Raw genomic sequence first — 21,809 nt, 5'->3', positions numbered from 1 at the left:
ATGCACAGATGTATATCTTGATGTAAAGCTGAATGTTGATGTTCAACTTGGCAAAAGCAGTGTAGATTTTATGGAACTGGCTAGCAGGTTGGCTTGGTTATTGTGGAATGCAGTCATTATGATGTGTGGAAATGGTGATAATGATCTAGGCCAAGATCCAAAAAACTACTTTAGATGCTCCCGAGGGCTTGGGCGTGCTCAGAAGGTGCTGTGTTTTTTGTTTTTTTAAACCCTTTTGAGCAGCAGACACCCATGCTAAGCCATCTTGGTCTGAATATAAGCATCCCCCGAATATAGGCCGCGTAGGATATAGGCATATATCCCTAAAATGGGATCTCTTTGAAAGGAAAAAAATATAATCCGTAAAACTCCAGCCCCATTCAATGCTTTTTACAATCTAAAAACCATGTGCAACCTCTAAACTCATCTTGCAATGAATAACTCGCTAGGCAATCCAATGCATCCTGTCAGGAAGGGTGGCGATCCTTTTACAAAAACTACTAAAGTATACCAAGATTCTGCATGGTTCCTGAGGTCTCGTCTTCAATCATGGCTTCTCTGCCTATAAAAGTGTGATTACAGGTTGCACACAGGTTTTATACAAGCCAGATTTGGGGGGAAAGTGTGGCCTATATTCAGACCAAGATGCTATATCAAACACAGGGAGCCTCTGACCTGGAGGCAAAATACAGCCCTTGAGACCTCTCTGTTTGGCCCTCTGGACTCTGCCCAGACTATATCCCCTCCTCATTCTTGGCACTGGAGTGTGTACTTGAACTGTGGTAAGACAACTTAGCATGGATGGAGGATAGAAAGGGATGGGTGAGTCTGTGCAGAAACTCTGTTGGAAGGTAAAATTTACACACTTTTGCCTCTGCCCTGACATGTGGCCTTCGGGAGCTTGCCCAGAAGAGAATGTGGCTCTCAGTCTGAAAAAGGTTTATCACCCCTGCTGGACATTAAACTGCTTTTCAGACCTCCTTTAGTTTCAAAACGAGAGCCAGTGTGGCATAGTGGTTGGAGTGTTGGACTATGATCTGGGAGACCAGGGTTCAAATCCCCACACAGCCATGAAGGTCATTGGGTGACCTTGGGCCAGTCACTGCCTCTCAGCCTCAGAGGAAGGCAAAGGTAAACCCCCTCTGAATGCTGCTTACCATGAAAACCCTATTCATAGGGTTGCCATAAGTTGGAATCAACTGGTAGGCAATCCATTTCCATTTTTAGTTTCAAAAGAGGTTTTGACATGCAGCGTTTGGGGACTGCTGTTCAGGAAGCAAGCCCAAAGTACTTTTGGGTGTGCATGATTAATTGGGCAGCTCTTGAGGATCCAAGGCATTAATTAACTTTTTAAAAGAAAGGAAAAGTACAACTAAAATAATGATTCACATTAGGATGACATCAAGTCTGATCCCCTTTTGAAATAAATTAGTGGTCGTCGCTATATATGTTGTGATAGTGAGTTCCATAATTTATGTATCATGTGAAAAAAATCTCTTCTGTGTGACCTCAGTCCATTGGTGGTCAGTTTCGCTGGTGCTCTGGTCCAGGGGTTCTTAACCTAGTGGTTGTCCATGGACGGGCTTCAGGATGTCCGTGAACTGGGCACAAAAAGTAAAAAAAATCCAATGCAATAATATAAACTGCATTTATTTATGGGGGTCCATAGCTTTACTCAGATTCTCAAAGGGGGTTGTGACCTGAAAAAGGTTAAAAACCACTGCTCTAGTTATTTGGGAACGGAATTAAAATGATTCATGTTTCCACTCTGCACACGTATGTATAGCAGCCTTCCTCAACCCTGGTGCCCTCCAGATGTTGTGAACGGCACCTCCTGACAGTCATCATGGCCAATGATGGGCGACAAAACATTTGGAGGGCACCAGGTTGGGGAAGGCTGGTGTATAGTTTTATAAAAGTCTTATATCTTTTCCCTTAGTCTCTTTTTTTACTAAGCATAAAAAAGAAAGACCCAGATGTTTCCTCCTTTCTTCATAGTAAAACAGACATTTTTCCAGACACATGTAATTTTAGCTTAGTACTGATTTTAATCATGTTTTGAATTTTTTTAAAAAAAACTTGTGTTTAACTTCGACTTTTATTGATGATTTTAATGTATGTTGAACGTTTTTTGTAAATGGCTTACATTTTGTATTTATAGTTACATGGTATAAATTTTTTGTCAAATGAAATACACAGTGAAAAGCCCCGATAATTTGGGTTGCCCTTTTTCTGCTTGTAGCTAAAAACTGAGTCCCTGCTTTTCTTTCCTTTTCTTAAAAAAAGTTTTGTACTTTTATGAAGTTGTACTTTTTAAGACGCTAAATGCACCCTGGATCCTCCAGAATGGACCGCTTGTTCTGTTCACCCAAGGGTGGTTTGGGCTTGTTTCCTAAGCCACAGTCCTCCAATATTGCTTAGCAAACATCTCTTGAAACTAGGGATGTAAGAACAGAGAAGCTGCTGTGTACTCAACCCGTGGTCCATCAAGGTCTACACTGACTGGCAGTGGCTCTCCGAGATAGGATTTTCTCCCAACTCCCCCTTGAGATGTTGGGGGGTTAAACCTGAGACCTTCTGCATGTAGAGCAGACGCTGTCCCATTGAGTTACAGCCCTTCCTTTAAAGAAGACTTGGAAAGCAGCCTTTTTTCAAAAACACAAAATCATTGCGGGAAACAGTAAATAAAAATATAATAACCCATCACTTATTTCATAGTTGTGGGGCTTAGTATGATAACATGTAGTCTTCAAATTAATTAATCTTATTTGCAGGATTAATAACTAAATCATGTGTGTTCTTTTTAACCTGATGTCCTATGATTAAAAACCTTGTAAAAATCATAACTGACAGTAAAATTACTGGGACAAATCACAGAACTTAGGTTTTTTCAAAATATTGCCTTGCTGTTTGTTGTTCTTTAAATTTTATTTATGATATCCCTATTTTCAGAGTTGCTGAGGACAGTGGATATCTGCAAGGTTGCTTAACACTAAGCACTGATTCTATCCTAAAACCATTCTCCTCTTCTTCTGAACAGGGAAGATATTTGTCCCTAAACCAAAACCAGTCCAGTCTTACACAGAAGAAAAAGTGACTCTTGATCCTGAACTAGAGGAAGCGTTGACAAGTGCTACAGATACTGAACTGTGTGACATTGCAGGTTGGTATGTGGCTGGCTGTTTGATTTGGCTTTTTAAAAACATACATATGCATATAGAAATTCAGGAAGTTTCCTCCTGCACCACATATGGGAAAGCATACTTTATTAGACTACAATTCCCATCATGTCTAACCATGCTGGCTAGGGCTGATGGGAGTTGGGAGTCCAACCATAGTGAGAGAGCCACAGATTCACCATCTCTTGCATAGAAGAAGGGGATGAACCATAGCTCAATGGTAGCTCGTGCATCTTTATGGCACTATATAAACTGCAGCAGCAGCAATAATAATAATAATAATTACTACTACTACTACTACTACTTTGATCTTTGGGAAATTCTGCTGCAGATTCATGTTTTGTTTGAGTTACGGAGCAAACTGCATGATGTAACTGCATTTTTTCTTTCTTTCTCCTGATAGCTATCCTAGGAATGCACAACTTGATAAGCAACTCTCAGCTGTGTGATATTGTGGGAAGTAGCAATGGTGTTGGCAGTGAATGTTTCTCAAGTGAGTATTCATGCTGAAAGTCTAAAAATAAAGCACTGTGGGCTAGATCGAGTAATGCACTTCAGCACATGAAGACACATGGTGGACTATCCAAGTGTGTCATTAAAAAAAAAATGGCGTCCCCAGCTATAGCCCTGAACAAGACTGTAGCTTTATGGCATTCCTTCAGAGCTCCTATATCCGCTCAGTATTGCAGAGGCGACTTGGTGGGTCTCTTCATCCTTTGTGAAGGAGGTCCAAGACTCTTCTCATCATAAGATTCCTTTGAGACTTACTTACACAACTTTAATCACCATCCAAAGCTTTACAAGCACTTTCCCCTCCCTCCCCACTGGGTATCTCAAGTGCCCAGAACTGTGTAGTTGCTTTGCTCACTGCTTTAGTCCTCCACATCTTTCATCTGCCTCTTCTCAGCTTTCTTCGCTGCCTTTTGAGACTGAGGAGAAGATCCCGCTATAGTGCTGTCACTGGTTGCTGCTTCGTGTGCATCTGTTGCTGTTTGCCTTCCCCCACCACCACCATAAACAAGTTCATGCATCTCGCATTCTCTATCTCTTAATTCAGATGTAGTCAAAGGTGAAAAGATTATGCCTGTCTTCAATGAGCCACCAAATCCCACAAATGTGGAGGAGAGTTTGCACAGGATTAAAGAGAACGATCCTCGCCTTGTTGAAGTCAACTTGAATAACATAAAGGTAACTATCAACCATATAGAGTACAGGAGGGGCGGGGAACCTATGGCCCTCTAGATGTTCCTGGACTACAACTCCCATCATTCCTGACCATTGATTGACCGTCCTGGCTGAGGCTGATGGGAGCTGGAGTCCAACAATATCTAGAGGAACACAGGTGTCCCAGTCCTGGTACCCAGAAATGTAGCTTTTTAAAAAACATTTTTATTGATTTTGATTTTAAGGTAATTATAACCTGGGAGACCAGGGTTCGAATCCCCACACAGCCATGAAGCACACTGGGTGGCCTTGGGCCAGTCACTGCCCCTCATCCTCAGAGGACGGCAGGTAAACCCCCTCTGAATACTGCTTACCATGTAAACCCTATTCATAGGGTCGCCACAAGTCGAGATTGACTTGAAGGCAGTCCATTTCATTTTTTCATAACAAAAGAAAATCTACCACCTAAAGTATAATAAATGAAAGATAATTACAGTACAGAAGATTCCAAATCAATTAACATCAACATGGTGAAAGCCACAACAAGGAACAGACAATATGAGAAGCAATTGTCCAGCTAATTCAAAAGAATCCATTGCAAACAACTCATTTAAAAGATCTTATCCTCACAGACAGTAATATAGTTGTTAAGTTAGAAATGTAGCTTTTGAAATGAACTACATTTCTGTATACGTGGTAATGTGGATAACTCTCCAGTGTTTCAGGATGGCAAGACAATGTGTGCTAACATTAAAATACACATTGTTATGTACTTATTGCTGTTACGCTTTTTGACATGTGGGTGTTTATAGTGGGACATCGTTTCCATCCTATACAGATATAGCTTTGTTGTGTATCTTTGCAACATGTAAATCTGCCCACCTACTAGAGATCTTTCGAGACTGTGTTCAAAGTGGCACCACCTTCTGAGATGCAATAGGTGGCAAGTGGTGGTAGGTCCTAGGTTCGATTCCAGGCATCTCCGGTTTAAAAAATAAAAATAAGACAGGATTCAGTAGCAGGCAGATAGAAAGACCTCTGCTCAAGATCCTGGAGCATTGTTTTGTCTGTCAGAGTAGACAATATTCAGTTAGATGGACATATACTCTGGCCTGATATAAGACTGCCTCCTATGTATACTTCACATACATAGGTTTCCTCTTAAGTGTATTTCCTATGTATATTGTTCCTATGTATGTAAAGCGGGGGAGAGGTTGTGGGTCAGTGGTGGAGCACATGCTATGCATGTAAGAATGTTCTAGGTTCAATCTCTGCATAGGGCTGGGAAAGACCTGGTTTTGAAAGCAGTGGCCAGTGAATACAGGCAATATTGAACTAGAGGGACCAGTGTTCTTGACTCTGTTATAAGGCAGCTTCTGTAGGAGGAGCAGGGCCTTTTCAGTTGTGGTCCCTTGCCTCTGGAACGTCCTCCCCTTATTCATTCAGAGCCCTTGCTCAAATTTTTTTGAGCCTAGGTAATTATGTTTTCATGCTGTCTCCCTTTTAATTAGATCTATTCCTGTGGGTGTTTATTATGCTATTGTTAGCCCACTTGGGAATCGAGAGGCTGGATCTAAATATTTTAATAAATAAACATTCTGATGTTGCTCTTTTCCTGTTGAGGCCTAGTGTCCATTTTTGCCTCTGTGAAAGGATGCATATGGGGCGGAAGAGTTCAAGCAGGTTCTGCTAACCTCCGAGAGAATGAGACCCTTATCTATCAGGCACAACGTGCTGGTGGGGGTGGGCAGGACTGAACACAACAAGTGGGCAGGGTCAGATCCAAACGTGTGTGAGCCATCCCCCCCACACATACACACACACCTCCCCCTTCCTGCATGAAATTAGGCTGAGGGCCGCATGAACTTTAAGCTGAGGGTTGAGTTAAAGAGGAGGGAAATGTCATAATATTTCTAGTCATTATTAATCATTTTTTTTGTTTACTTTTCCATTTTAATTGAAGAACATTCCTGTTCCAACGCTGAAAGAATTTGCCAAGGCTCTGGAAACAAATACATACGTGAAGAGCTTCAGCCTTGCAGCTACTCGAAGCAACGACCCGGTTGCTGTTGTAAGTGAGATATCAGAATTGGCAAATCCAGTGTGTATTTTGACATGAAATGACTGAGAACTGAGGGAGCCAGTTGAACGGACAGCTATTCAAAACAATTTAGTTAAGGTAAAAGGTGACATGTGTAGGAAATGTGTTTTTCGACACCTGCCAGGCCTCAGCCAAGCTCAGACAATGGCCACAACTGAGGGTCCAGGTCTGACACAGGCAGATGTAGTCTAAGGTGGGTCCAGGGGTCAGGTTCTAGAGCAGGCAGATGAGAGGGGGAGATGAGGCAAGGCCAATCTCTTCAGCAGCTTCTCCCAATAGTGATTTGCTCAGACTGAGAAATTGATTTGGAAGTTTTGGCTTTTGTAGGGCCTGGTGGACTCCGATTGGCCAGGAGTTGGTCAGCTGACAGTGTTCGGGCTATCTCTAAAGCCTAGGAGATACCCTTGCACTGCATAATTTAGCCAGGTTTGCAGGATAACGCAGTACTTGACGTGTTGTAAGACACCAGGGGTAGAGGAAGTCCCGAACCAGGACACCGCCATCCTCCCCACCTTGCAACACCTTTGACTCTTCACGTTTGTGGGGTAGTTCTTTATTCTAGCCTGTTGTACCTAAACCAGCACAGCCATATTCTGCTTTGATTTTTCCGTACAGTCTGATTTCATTGACACTCCCTGTATTTCAAGGCTTTTGCAGACATGCTAAGGGTGAACAAAACACTGAAGAGTCTAAACATTGAATCCAACTTCATCACTGGTGTGGGCATACTGGCGCTGGTTGACGCACTCAAGGAAAATGAAACCCTGACTGAGATCAAAATTGATAACCAGGTAATTGTGGCTGCTGCTTCTTTTGCTCAGTAAACAATCAAAATACAGGCTGGCTAGGGCCCAAATGGAAATGGAAATTGACTGCCTTCAAGTCGATCCCGACTTATGGCGACCCTATGCATAGGGTGTTCATGGTAAGCGGTATTCAGAGGGGGTTTACCATTGCCTCCCTCTGAGGCTAGTCCTCCCCAGCTGGCTAGGGCCTGCTCAGCTTGCCACAGCTACACAAGCCAGCCCCTTCCTTGTCTGCAACTGCCAGCTGGGGGGCAAGTGGGCTCCTTGGGACTCTGCAGCTTGACTACAGTTCCCAGGATTGACTGTTTAATATTGGTTTCATTGTGCTTTAAATGTATAGTGCAGATAGGGCCAGAGCACCCAATGTAGTATCACCCTTGAGCATTGTTAGAAATTACAATTGGTGGCTCCCAATTGGGAGCCATTTTAGTTTCCCACAGTGCCCCCAAGCAATGCTTTGCTGGCTGCTATGGTCATGTTCATTGTTTTCAATGGATCTACTCTTGACTAGGGCTAGCTCTGGATACAACCTATCATTTTTTATACACAATACCCTTCTTAATCAAAGTGGAGGACTATTTCCCAAGCTTTGATTTGCTTCCTGCAATTTTAGCACTCCAAAAAGAAGTTTCCAAACTCATAAGATGACGCCAGTTATCTGGGAGATGGGAGAGATCATCAACCGCACGTGCTGTGCCTTGTCCTTCTAAGGTCGGATCTTCCACCTTGGTGTTGTCGCTGCTGATCTACCATCCAAGGAGGACGCTGAGGAGTCCTGTTTTGGACAACTCTGACGTAACTGAGTGTCGTTGGTTGATTTCTAACGGTTTGCTAATTCTACCAGAGGCAGCAGTTGGGGACGCCTGTAGAAATGGAGATCGCAAAGATGCTTGAGGAGAACACAAAGATCCTTAAGTTCGGCTACCACTTCACACAGCAGGGACCACGAGCCACAGCAGCAGCTGCAATTACAAAAAATAACGATTTAGGTAAGGCGGCATCCGCTACAGAAGGGGCAGGCATTATGCTGAGTATGGTGGTGGATAATTAGCATAAGAATACGCCAATAATAATGAGCTGTAAGTAAACCTGTTTTCAAAAATTCCATCCCTCCCACTGGTATGTTTCCCATTCACACGGACTTATTTTCAGTGTTGTCATCTTGATATGAGGACATCAGAAGAACCTTCCTGGATCAGACCAAATGCCTATCTCGGGTGGAGAACCTCAGACTCAGTGGTTAGATGCGGCCCTCCAGGCTTCTCTGCCTGGCCCTTGGGGATCTCCCCAGGCCATGCCCTCTCCACACCCCTTAGTGGCCTTGCTCTGTACTTTTCTCATGCTTTTGCCCTGCTGTAAAGTGTCCTTGAACTCTGATCATTTCTCTTGCTTGCCAGAATGGAGAGATGTGGGGTGTGTATCGCTGGATTTGTGCAGCTGGAATATGCCCTACTGAAGTTTAAGTTGCATCCATTGTTCTACCCGTTCCTGCTTTACGGCCCCACCTCCCGTTAGCACGTGGCCCTCACTAGGTTACTTGCTTGGGAGTGTGGCCCTCCGGCTGAAAAAGTTTCCCTGTCTCTGGTCTGTCTAGTGGAGCATCCAGCTTCCCACAGTGGCCAACCAGATTTAATTAATAAATTAACTGTTTGGGTGAGGTTTTGTTTATCCTGTTCTTTAGCTGAAAAGTCTTCCAGAACAGTTTGCAAAGAACAGCTGTAAAGCAGTGGCTACCCTGAGGTTTACAAAAAATGGAAATGGACAGCCTTGAAGTCGATTCCAACTTCTAGCGACCCTATGAATAGAGTGTTTAGCATTGCCTTCCTCTGAGGTTGAGAGGCAGTGACTGGCCCAAGGTCACCCAGAGAGCTTCATGGCTGTGTGGGGATTCGAACCCCACGTCTCCCAGGTCGTAGTCCAGCACCTTAACCACTACACCACACTGGCTCTCAAGGTTTACAGTCACAAGGAAAACAGGAATTGGAGAAAGTGGGAGGGGAAGCAACCTCAGTCACAAGTCCTTCACTTGCACCTCTTAACTATGCTTCTAAGGACCCAAGAGCAGAACATGAGCATAAGAAGCCCTCTTCTGCTTTTGTTCCCAGCAGTTGCTTTTCATTCAGAGAGATGCTGCTTCTGATCCTGGAGGGAGGGTATAACCATCATGGCCATTGTAGCCATTGATAGGCTTTACCCTCCATTCGCTTGCCTGATCACCTTTTAAAGCCTCTAAGATGGTGGCCATTGCCACAACTTACAGTACTGAATTCCCCCAGTTTAGCTCTGTTGCTGTGTGTGAAGGCATTCTTCCTTCTCTCTGTTCTGGATCTCCCACTGTTTTTAAAAATTACTATGGTTTAAATATTTATATATCGCACTGTCCATCAACGGTCAGCAAGGCAGTATACAGCATTCAACATTACAATGCAGTCAATCGAAGCATCAATAAAAACTGGCTGAGAAAAAGAAATTAACGTTTCAAAGGCCTGGCTGAATAACAGTTTTCAGGAGATGTCTAAAGGCAGTCAGGGATGATTCCTGTTGAGCTTCTGTTCTGCTAGCAGAGAGTTCCACAGGCCAGAGCCTGCCACGCTAAAGGCTTGGTCCCTAGTGAAGGCCAGCCATACCTCAAGGGCATGGGGAACCACCAGAAGTGCCCCTTCAGAAGATCTCAGTGACTGAGGTGGAGCAAAGGGAATCAAGTCATTGAATGACCCCCAAGTTCTAGCATTGTGAGTGAGGAAAAACTTCTACCTCATTATCCTCTTTCTCTGCAGTATTTTTTGTGAGAATCCATGAAGTGGAAATTGTGTCCTATGACCTTGGTAATAAAAAAGGTAAAGGTGTCCCCACACTTATAGTGCGAGTAGTTTCCGACTCTTGGGGTGGCGTCTTGCGACGTTTACTAGGCAGACCGTATATATGGGGTGGGATTGCCAGTTCCTTCCCCGGCCTTTCTTTACCCCCCAGCATATGCCAGGTACTCATTTTATGACCACAGATGGATGGAAGGCTGAGTGGACCTCGACTCCTTTTACTAGAGATTCGACTTCCTCCTTCCGTTGGAATCGAACTCCGGCCGTGAGCAGAGCTTCGGCTGCGTTACCGCTGCTTACCACTCTGCGCCACGGATAATTGCAGGTTACTCATGGATGAAAAGTTGCTTAAACATCTGCTAACATAAATGCAGCTACTAATATAGGTACAAGGCATCAGTGGGATGGAGAGTGAAAAGTATCCTCAATACCACAGAAAAAATAATTATTCTTATAGAGAAAATATAACTTGGTCTCTTTTTACCTTTAAGCCTCTCTGCTCGTTGTAAACTTTTCCTTTTTCCACTATTGCTCCAAATTCCAGCTGTACATTTCATTATCTTTTCTCATCTGTTGATATCTTGCTATTTTCTTCTTGCTTTCCTAGTCTGGCGTATAGGAGTAAAACTTTCAGCACATGCCCTTTCATCTCTTCAGCCCTGAAGCTTCTGAGACAGGTTATTGCCAATGCCTTTCTGGGTACTGAGCGTTGTAAGAGAGAGATCTCTTAAAATCTCTTCTCTTTGTCTCTAGATGAGTCTCCTAACAGCTGTGTGTGTGCATTTTTGCTCCATGTTTATATGCATGTTTATTTTAGTTGCTGAAGGCCCTGAAATTTCTAACTGCATGATTAACTAGGGGAACATAAATGACACACTGTACTATTTTATTCTTAAGCCAATTTCATACAGTAATATGTTGCCAGTGTAATAATTGGTCACTGTTTTTAAACGATGGGCTCAAAGATGATTGGGACCAAAAGCGTAGGGTGTGAAATTAAAGTAAAATAAGAAAATAAGCATAGCAAGTGGACTTTTGCTGTTATTAACAAGGTCGCTGTTAAAGATTTTGCTTCTTTTGAAATATCCTCCCCTGTCCAACTAAACAAAATCAACATTGAACTAAGTCTCAATGTAATCCCCCTAAATTCTATTATTATTTACATTTATTTGTTGCTTACTATGAAAATCTCTCTAAGAGACTTACAATTATATAAGTATAGATGGTACAGCATTTAAAATATATCACTGTTATTATTTATTTCATTTAAATATATATATAGTCTGCTTTTCGACATCTAGGTCACACAGTGGCTACAACACTAAAATATACAATATGTAAAATTTAAAACTTAAATTAAACAAAGATTTAAAATTTTGAAATTTTGAAAACAGTTATGATGCATATCACATAAAATGTATAATATGCACAGAAGCAGCCGAAAACTTGAGGAGCCCATTTCTTCCTGGCTGGCAAAAGAGTAGTGGGCTACATAGGCCTCGTTTGGGATGGAATTCCACCACTGAGGCACCACAACTGATAAGGCCCTACTCACAACCTTCACTTCTGAAGGCAAGGGAACACAGAGTGGGGCTTTAGATGTTGAGAGAAGCATTCTTTTTAAGACTGTCATTCATATCATATACATAAAAAATACACACCACACAAATAATAAATTCAGGTACTGAGTTATGATGGCAATGTAGCCAAAGTATTTTAAGATCTGTTTTTATGATGTTTTAAAGTGTTTAGGTGCTTTGTTTGCCGCCCTGGGCTGCTGCTGGGAGAAAGGGCGGGATACAAATTAAATAAATAAAGTGAGGCTACTGGGAAACAAGGAGAGGTGTCAGCATGCTTGGAGAGGGGAGAACCCCAAGGTTTTCAGAAGTAGAAAAAAGGGGGAACCAAATGGGCAAAAACCCCAACAACAACTCTGTGAGGGCTTCGCATGCTTAGAGGCCACAAAATGTTGAGTGGGAGAGGAGATGGATGGAATGGACTGTCCCCAAAAAGGGTGTAGCTGGCTGGAACACTGAACAGGGAGTCTCCACTCTGCACCATTTTGTTGCAAGTTGGGCCCTCCTCTGCACTATACATTTAAAGCAACATTGTACCACTGAACTGTCATGGCTTTCCCCCAAAGAATCCTGGAAGCTGTCATTTGTGAAAGGTGCTGAGAGTTGGTAGGAGACCCCTATTCCCCTCACACAGCTACAGTTCCCAGAGTTCCCTGGGGAGAGGGATGGATTGTTAAGCCACTCTGGGAACTCTCAGCACCCTCAACGAGCTACAGCTCCCAGGATTCTGTGGGGGAAGCCATGACCATTTAAAGTGGTATGATGCTGCCTTAAATGATTGGCAGATGGGGCCTCATCCTTGCAGCATTGGCAAACCAGCTGTACCAAGTCAGAGCATGGGTCCATCTAGCTCTGTATTGTTTACACTGACTGGCAGAGGGAATCTCTTCGATGTTACCAGACAGGTAATCTTTCCCAGTCCTAGCTAGGGATGGGGTTCGCTATCTGATTCCATTCTGTTTTTCAATTTGTCAGATGGGCTGCCAGTTCCTCTTTGCAATAAATTGTGTTCCGCTAGTTATCACGATTCCTGGCTCTCCCTTTTTTTGTTATTTTTTCTGGAAAATTACGTAATTTTCTCCATTATTCCTTATGCTGCTGTACATTGATATAATGTATACAGCAGCAGCAGATTATGTAAATAATTACGTAAATAATTACGTAAATAATTACATAATTCTCACCGCAGATTTAAAAAAAAATTGACATTGTCACTAGCAGCCTCGAATGCACACAAAAAGTGGACAAAGTGTTGGACAAAGAGGCAAACTTGTGGATTATCCCAGAATTCAATACCAAATCCTATTTTGTGACTATTCTACATCATCCCTAGTCCTAGCTGAAGACTGAACCTGGGACCTTCTGCATACAAAGCATGTGCTCTATGACTGAGCTGTGGCCCCTTTTCCTAAGGTAGATTGGGATTCACAGGACATCAACAAGGGTTTTTGACGTCTAATTCTTTAATATTAGTGACAACCACAAAAGGCCGTTGGGTGTTTTGTTCTTTCTAAATTAGGGTGCTGTAATGAAGAAAGGTGGAGTGGCATTAGATTTTGAGATGAAAGAGCTGTGAGCTCTCATTCTGCTACTGAAAACAAATTACTGGACTGGGCCATGTGCTCAAAGGCTTCCTGTTCCTTAATTCAGTGGACCAAACTGCACTGCTTTAACTGCCTATCAGTGCCTTTTAAGTCAGGGGTGGGGAACCTCCAGCCCATGGGCCCAGTTAGGCCCAGCATGGGTTCCAGTTTGGCCTGCAAGGCCTTTTTTCCCAACCATGCCCACCTGGATCACACCTGACCCAACACGTGACATCAGGTGAGGGGAAGGTGGAGATGTGCATTGGCGGGGACAGAATGCCAGCAGGAATCAGCTGTGCTACTGAGTTCCCTATTGGTTAAATTTTAAGTGAAGTGTTTTGATGTGTGTGTGTGTTTTAAACACAAATTGCCGGGGGGGGCAATCTGAATGAGGACCCTAGTGTGGTGAATAAGGGGGCTTTAACCCTTATCCCCCACTGTGGTCACTATCCAGATCAGCTTTCCCCATGCCCACAATCTGTGTAAACAAACGGCTACAGAGACGAAGTTAATGTATAACCGTGTCAGTGCCTCTGAGCAGCTATTTTGCACTCCAGCTGGTGAAGCTTGAGGTTCCAATAAAAACAAAGTTGATCCGGCAAACCATGATTCTGTGTCTGCCTACCCCAGCGTGGTGAGCTTCTTAGGGTTGTATCCAGTGTTAGTCGTATTCAGAGTAGACCCGTTAAAATGAATGAACATTACTAATTTGGGTCTATTTATTTCAGTGGGTCTTCTCTGAGTGGGACTAGCATTGGATACAACCCTTGTGGATTCTTAGAATGTAAATTTTGGCATATTGCTGATGTTTTGCCTTTAGGCTTAAAATGTTCTGAGTCACTGTTTACTTTCAAAATATTTTTTGATGCATATTTTTCCTCCTCGCTTTATACCCATGTTCAGTAACCTTCCCAAAATATTTACAAGAATGCTGAGTCTGAATGTTTTGATTCCCTTCACTGTTGACTTGGACTAATCTGTTCCCTTAATGTAGCAAAAAGGCTAAAGAATTGTGTGTTTGAAATTGACTAGTTAAATCTTTTTGCTTGTCAAATCCACTGTTTTGGAATGACTGTTTCCCTGTCTGGTTTTTTTAAAAACACAAGTAGTGAGGTTTGCAGTAAGAGACCTCTTTGAATTCTTTAATAATGTCTTTTTTAACCACCCACCACCCCTCCAACGGGTCTGGATCCCTGGGAAGGAGCGTAGCTCAGAGGTAGAGCATCAAGTCCCAAGTTCAATCCTCGGCATCTCCAGGTAGGGCTGGGAGAGACTCCTGCCTGAAAGCCTGAAGAGTTGCTGCCAGTCAGTGTAGACAATACTGAGCTTGATGGACCACTGTTCTGACTCTGTGTATGTTCTCATGAGTAGACTCTGACTCCTGGCATTAAAGCTTGAGCAGAGTTGATTGATTGATTGATTGGGTTTATTTATATGCCACCTTTCCACAGTGACCTGTGCTCACAGTGGCTTACAACAAACACTCAAAATAAAAGCAGTGGGGTAGGGGAGAGAAGTCAGTTTACAAAACATAGCAATATATTCCAGTAAGACAAAAATAATTTAGCAAACATAAAAAAAATTCAATATTACAAAAGGGGGGCTTTCTATCATCTTCCTAACTGCAGCCGCTGTGTGGCCCCCCTGCTCAAACATCTGCTCTGGAACAATGCAGGGGCTTAAGAAATTGCAGTAGGAAAGAGGAATTGGTGGGATGTGAGGTGGCGAACCCCTTTCATCGGCGAAAGAGCCTTCATACTCTAGGCAACTTTGGATCGAAATCATAAAAAATAAAATAACATTTCCCCACTGGATAGGAGAAGGCAGGGATGGCCACCATTTTGTGCGTGCGTGCGTGCGTGCGAGAGAGAGAGAGAGAGAGAGAGAGAGAGAGAGAGAGAGAGAGAGAGAGAGACACGACGGCTGCAATTATTCCTTCTGTCTCATAACTGTTAACAGGTATCCTTCTAGTACATGATAACCTCACACCAGCATTTTCTGTTTTTTTTTTTCTTTTTCCTATTGTGGGCACAGTTCGCAAAAGAAGAGTGGAAGGAGACCACCAATAAATCCTGTTGCCAGATTTGCACAGCGTGGAGAATGTGGAGCTCCTCCAGGAGCATCTGCTTAGATTGGGCTTCAGCAATCTCAAGATTTCTTCTTTCCTGGGTAGAAGGGAAAAGACTGGAATTGCCATTCCTCCTGTTGTTTGGGTCTTCTGTTTTTTGTTTTTGTAAATGTATATTGGTGTGTGTGATATCCAACACATGTTTGTTCAAAGCCTTGTAACTACATCTGCTCAAGATCAGATCTTGAATACCCTTTTTTTAATTTCATAACTTGGGTGTGTGTCTTCCACAAATATAAATACCAATTCTACCAATCTGTGGAATGTCTGCATGACAAGCAGTCAACGGTCAGTGGAGCAAGTGGTTTTAAACCTGCAGGGAGTAAGTTTTCAGACAGGAAATCTGGAGTCCTTTATTGAAAATACATCTTTTAGAAAACAATGTTTTAGGTGGGGCAGGGGGGGTGAGAGAGAAAGGGATCCTTCAAAGGAAAAACCAAGGACTTTGACTACTTACTTCATCTGCCTTGTTTGTATGTAATGCTGATGACTGATAAATCACTGCTACAGCAGTTACTTCTTCTTAACATGCTTTGACTGTGTAGGATGCTTTCTCGAAATGGAGATTCAAGCTTGTAACTTCTTTTTATAAGAGAAGATTATTCTACTTTATGGGCTGCTTCTGCTCTTTTACCTCTTTGGAGGTAAGTGAAGCTGGCTGAAATGGAGATTGGTATCTTAAGCCTACAGCCTTTGCAGTTTAGGGTGTTTGGTTGGCTTATTTTTCTGCTAATTTACAGAACACGACATTTCGGCACTTTTGTTCTGTTATGTCTGAACTGGATGTATTTATAGACCTTTTTTGTGTTTCATCAGCATCGTGTTGGGTTATATTCCTTGGTATTTAAGCTTGTACACACATACACACGTACTTCAATGGCAGCATGCCAAACTTACACAAATGGCTCCTCAGTCATAGTGCAGCTTCAATAGCAACCCACTGGGTGCTCAGTATGCTGTTTGTGTAGGCTCAGATACATGGCAACCACGTTTTATGCTCCTGGACTGTAAGTTCTGACCTGGGCTGTGAGTGGTATGGCATGTTTTGTTGGAATTTCACACTTTCTGTATTTATTAGCACCCTTGGCCAGCTGCTGGGGCCTCGTAGGCTCTGGGCACCTTGAGAGGGTCCATTGGCACTGATGCCTCCCCTGGGCCATAGTTTTAAATTTCCCACAATGCCCCAGAGCAGCTGGCAAGGCATCATCACTCAAGGGCATTGTAAGAAATTAAAATGTCTACCAGTTGGGGGCCACCACTTGCAATTTCCCACAATGCTCAAGGGCAATACTACATTGGGTGCTCTAAGACAGTGGCCCTATCTGCACTGTACATTTAAAGCAGTATTATACCACTTTAAAGAGTCATGGCTTTAAAACAGTATCACACCACTTTAAATAGGCATGCCTTCCCCCAAAGAATTCTGGGAAGTGTAGTTTGTTAAGGATGCTGAGAGTTGTTAGGGACTCCTATTCCCCTCACAGAGCTACTGTGTCCAGAATGGTTTAACAATCAGTCCCTCTTCCCAGGGAACTCTGAGAGCTGTAGCTCTGTGAAGGGAATCGGGGTCTCTTAACAACTCTCAGCACCCTTAACAAATTACAGTTCCCAGGATTCTTTGGGGGAATGCATGCCTATGTAAAGTGGTGTGATACTGTTTTAAATGTATAGTGCAGATGGGGCCACTGTGGAAATTTTTTAACTGGTGGCTTCTCATCCACCCAGCCCTGCCACTAGGTAAGCCCACAGCCAGGGGGCCTGCTGACTTAAAAGGAAGGTACCAGATGGCATTTTGCTAAGGGCCCACCTCAACTCTGGTGCCAGCTCTTATTCTACAACATCCATTGTGTGCATAGAAAAGTTTTTAGTCTTATACAATTCTGATGCACCTTGTTAGCTTGCAAGTAAGAATCCACAGTTTTGAAACCTTTGTTAAGAATAACGTGTACTTTGATCCTTACAACAGCTGAAACTAGTGGAATGATTATATGCAGTGGAGACTGGTGGCTCTGATGTCAGTGGGGCAGTGAATCCACACCAGATTTTAGTCCGAACTTTCAAGGAGCTGTCCAAGGCTCTGAACCTATTTTGGGGATAGGTTTCAGCACCTTGGACAGGTCCTTGGAAGATCAGACTAAAAACCCGGAGTGGATTCATGTCCCCACTGACATTGAACCTATCAGTCACCACTGATTATATGACCTGAGCTTGGTAGCCACTGTGAAAGAAGGTTTATATTAGAGTTACCACTATGTTAATGCTTACCACTGTTTTGTAGCTCTAGTTTCACATGGTATAGTGGACAATAATACATATTGGACACAATCCACCAGGCTGGTCCTATGCAAACCATAATAAAGTAAATGGCACACAATTAGTAGCAGTCTATGGTGATTGCACCCTTTATAGTATATGGAATAGGATTCACAGAGTAAACTTCAGATTTACTTTTGAGTTCAAGGTTCTGTCTTAAAAAAAACAGGCAACAAATCTGGTCCCATTTTTTCTGTTTTTCCTTCATTATTGTGAAATCACTTGATTCTTTGATTTTAATGAGCATAAAACTTAAATAGCACAGAGCAGAACATCAGACCGTGACTCGAGCATTTTGATTAAAGTTGCAAGCTTGCATATATTTTCACAATCAGTACCCAACTCTGATGTGCTATTTTTCATAAGGACTGTGATCATTATACTTTACCTGGAAGGAGCTCCACTGAAATCAGTGGTACATTCTTCCAAGTCAGTGCACTGAGGACCAAAGCAAAAGCTATATGTTGCTACAGGGCAGTCCCAAAACTGGTGCCTTTCAGATGTTGTTTAGGACTACAGCTCCCATCATCCCTGACTATTGCTGATTATGGCAAGAGCTAATGGGATTTATAGTCCAGAACACCTGGAGGGCACCAGCGTGGAGAAGGCTGCTATAGGCTTTCATTTTGTTTTGTTTGCTTGGCATCTTGATGCACATGGAAACCTTACTATTTGTTTCTATTATCACAGGAGTGGGGAGCTTTTGGCCCTCCAGATACTGCTGAACTACAACTCCCACCAGCCCCAGCAAGCACTGTCAATGGCCAGGGATGAGGGGAGTTGTAGTTCAGCAACATATGGGGGCACCTAAGGTTCCTCACACCTGCATTAGCACTTATGTGGGTAAAACAGAAATGCATGTGCATTTCAAAACCAATTTTGGAAAAAAAATCCATTCTTTTTATCGTTGTGCAACTTTAAAACAAACCCATCAACAAGAAAAAAAGAGGGGGGAATAGATGTCTCAGTATCAACAAATGCATTTAAAAAGCTCCAGTGTGTAAACATGATGCAGCTATTCAAAAGATTGGGTTGATTTGTTCTGCAGAAACTAAAGATTAAGTAGCTCCCTTTTTTGGTTGTTGCTCTTTTAACAAAAGACTTGTCAGATCTACAGCATGCCAGGTGGTTGGTGGGCCCAGTTTAGTTTTGGTGGGCTTCAGAAACAGCATGATTAGACACCTGGGGAACCAGAGTGCATGACTGGCATGCTGAAAACTCCAGGGCTACAAACTGGCAGGTCTGTTTACTTTGTCCTACAGGATGAGTTCCCATTATTTTCATGGATTAAAAAAAAAAATAGGGCTGCACTCCTGTCGTTGGGTTCTTTGCATACACGAACCTTGTTGTGTGGGCAGGATTGCTCTCTATGGGTCTTTCGACAAGTGGTGCTATACTAACTTGACCAAAGCATGAGAAATACTTGTACTGTATTCCATTGTCTGAAACTGGGAGGGGAGGGAGAGAAGATGATCCACCTAGCACTGCTACTGCATGACCTCCATTCGGTTCAATGTGAATTGCATGGGAGTTCGTATATGACGTATTAGGATCGACAGATGTTGCGGAGTAGCACTCCAGGGTGGATTGTGCTCAATTTCTGTAGTGCCTAATACAATTTAAAAGTTGCCAAAATGCACACATGCACAAAGCAGTTGGTAAATGTTTCTCTTTGTTCTGTTATTTGTGTTGTTAGCTGAGCAGATTTCATATTTGTCAGATCAGGTGCTGAGTACATTGGTGAAATCACTACTGCTATCAATGTTTCAATTAAAGACAAAGGAGAAAAGGTAGAGTGCAAAGGTCTTCTATGCTCTGGACCAAAAGTGGTCAAGGAGGGCGCCCTGCAGATGTTGTTGGACTGCAACTCCCATTATCCCTGACCGGAGCTGATGTGAGTCCAGCAACATCTGGAGAGCTATCCTTGGTCTAGATGAATCATCAATATTATGGTGATCTGAGCATTTAATAGCACCTAAATTTAGTGATCTGTGTGGGTTGGTAGCTAGTGTCAAGTTATTGACATTGCCCGAGTAGAGAGAAGCAGGCATCCTAACTCCAGTCTTCTCTACAAGTAAAGCAAAAGGAGGCAGAGAATGACTTAAGCCATCAAACAGTGCCCTTGAGATAGGCAGGAGGAATATTGGCAAGTGACATGGGAATACTTTAAGCATTTTTGGTTCTGTGCATGTTTTTTCCTCCCCTGTGGAATGTGAAGTCTCCTGAGTTGGAAACTATAATGCAGTGTGATTTTTTTCCCCTGACTTTGAATACTTTACTCAGGTTAAATAAGCTTAGTTTTCAGGGCACATATGTAACCCTACATACAATTTTGGTCCAACCATGAATATAAAACTGTTTCCCAAAAGGTGAAGGGTTTGTGCATTTTTACAGTCTTGATGAGGTGGTGGACTGCTTTATCTTTTAAAATATGCAGTTAACCTTTTCTTTTTAAAAAATGGCTTTTGGCTTCACTTTTAAGACCTTAAATAGAATGTTTTCATATTATACGACAAATTAATGTGCCTCCACTTAATACTGTTTACAAATGTTGACTTCTTATTATTTTTGATACAGATAATACCCTTTGTAAGCTATACACTTAAGCATCTTTGGTCAAAGTTCTGTTGAAGAAAAATGAATGGGAATATATAGGAATGCCAGCACTGTATGCTGTTATTGTAATAAAAATATCCAGATCATTTTTTCCAAAGTATTATTATCACAAAGGTTTTTCCCCCATTCAGGTTGGTTTATTGTTCCATATGATGTCAGAAATTGGAGTCCAAGGGCTGATACTAGCTGTACGACGCTAGTATGGTATGAAGAAGTAAGCATGTTTAATATGTGAGATGTTCAGCAACAGCACCAGAAAATCAGCACCAGAAAATGGCACCCCCCAAAAAAATCTGGGGGGCACAGAAGGGGCAAACCATATTTCTAGGTGGATGAAATATACTAGGTGAGGGGCAAGTTCCTTGTTTGGGGGGGCCTTGCTCCCCCAGCACTGCCCTGGTGACCAGGGCCGCATTATGACTTTCGTGGGCCCCTCCCACCATAATAATATCAATATTAAAAATTATTTTTGATACAACTTTAAATACTTCAACATTTTATTTTTTTTCTATTTTAGGCAAAATTTAATAATTTTCGTGAGCCCTAAAAGTTTCATTTTTTTCCGATGTGAGAAAAAAATTAAACATTTTCTTCAACCCTAAAAGTTCATTTTTTTCTTCTGATTTTAAAAGAAATTAAAACATTTTCGTGGGCCCCTAAAAGTATCGTGGGCCCTAGGCACTGTGCCTATTGTGCCTAATGGATAAGTCGGCCCTGCCGGTGACATCCTGCAGCAGGGATTGTACTGTTCAACCCCATCCCTTCAGTTCAGTTTTTTAGAACATGGGGAACCAATGGCTTTCTTCTACCCTTCACTTGGTGTAAAACTTTTAACATTTCATGTTGTGCATTTGGTAGTAACAGAGGAAGCTGCCTTACTCTGAGTTAGACCACTGGTCCATCTAGCTGCCTATACCAACTGGTAACAGCTCTCCAGGATTTTAGACACGGGTCCCTCTCCCAGCCCTACCTGGAGACGCCAGGGATTGAATCTTGAGAAGTAGAACTAGAGGCCTTACCGCAGCCCACATCCGTGTTGGAATTTTTAAGATATTTTTAAAGATGTTCTGTTTTTATGATGTTTTGTAAGAGGTTTTATAGATGTTTCATGTTTTCTTGTTTGTTTGCTGCCTTGGACTCCTGGGAGAAAGGGCAGGGTATAAATGTAGTAATAGTAAAACTAAAACAACCACCACCACCCAGGCCTTTCTGCCTGCAAAGCAGATGCTCTACCACTGTGCTATGGCCCTTCCATATTTTTTTTTAAAAAGAACAAGGTTCAACTGGTCCAAACTCTTGGTCAGGTGCTTCTTATATGAAAATACAGTGCAGGTCATTCATTCATTCATTGGCGATCACTCGTGGCCGAGTAGGATTGTCTTCCAAGATAATTTGGTTGGAAGACACCTGTGCATGAATTTGTTTTATGTGAGAAGATCTGCGCACAACGGTGAACACACAATCTTGACAGAAAAAAGGCTTTGATCCAATGGCATGAATACCACGACGATTGGAAGTCTTATCTG

General features: G+C 42.6%; 1 protein-coding gene across 3 annotated transcripts in view; it reads left to right on the top strand.

Moving 5' to 3' along the window:
* Positions 1 to 20,369, top strand: part of LOC133369616 (tropomodulin-3) — a 50,838-nt gene extending 30,469 nt beyond the window's left edge. For 2 of the 3 annotated variants that reach the window (XM_061594962.1, XM_061594963.1), the window contains exons 4-10: positions 3,041 to 3,163; positions 3,583 to 3,672; positions 4,237 to 4,367; positions 6,307 to 6,414; positions 7,092 to 7,235; positions 8,095 to 8,239; positions 15,261 to 20,369. In XM_061594962.1, the coding sequence (XP_061450946.1) occupies positions 3,041 to 3,163; positions 3,583 to 3,672; positions 4,237 to 4,367; positions 6,307 to 6,414; positions 7,092 to 7,235; positions 8,095 to 8,239; positions 15,261 to 15,295 (776 nt within the window). In that variant the 3' untranslated portion in view covers positions 15,296 to 20,369. Of the gene's footprint in view, positions 1 to 3,040; positions 3,164 to 3,582; positions 3,673 to 4,236; positions 4,368 to 6,306; positions 6,415 to 7,091; positions 7,236 to 8,094; positions 8,240 to 10,673; positions 10,744 to 15,260 lie in introns of all 3 variants that reach the window. The other variant, XM_061594964.1, reaches the window with a different exon arrangement.
* Positions 20,370 to 21,809: the final 1,440 nt, after the last annotated feature.

The sequence above is a fragment of the Rhineura floridana genome, chromosome 14 (assembly GCF_030035675.1).
Source record: "Rhineura floridana isolate rRhiFlo1 chromosome 14, rRhiFlo1.hap2, whole genome shotgun sequence".
Taxonomy (NCBI): domain Eukaryota; kingdom Metazoa; phylum Chordata; class Lepidosauria; order Squamata; family Rhineuridae; genus Rhineura; species Rhineura floridana.
This window is presented reverse-complemented; position numbering and strand designations above follow the sequence as displayed.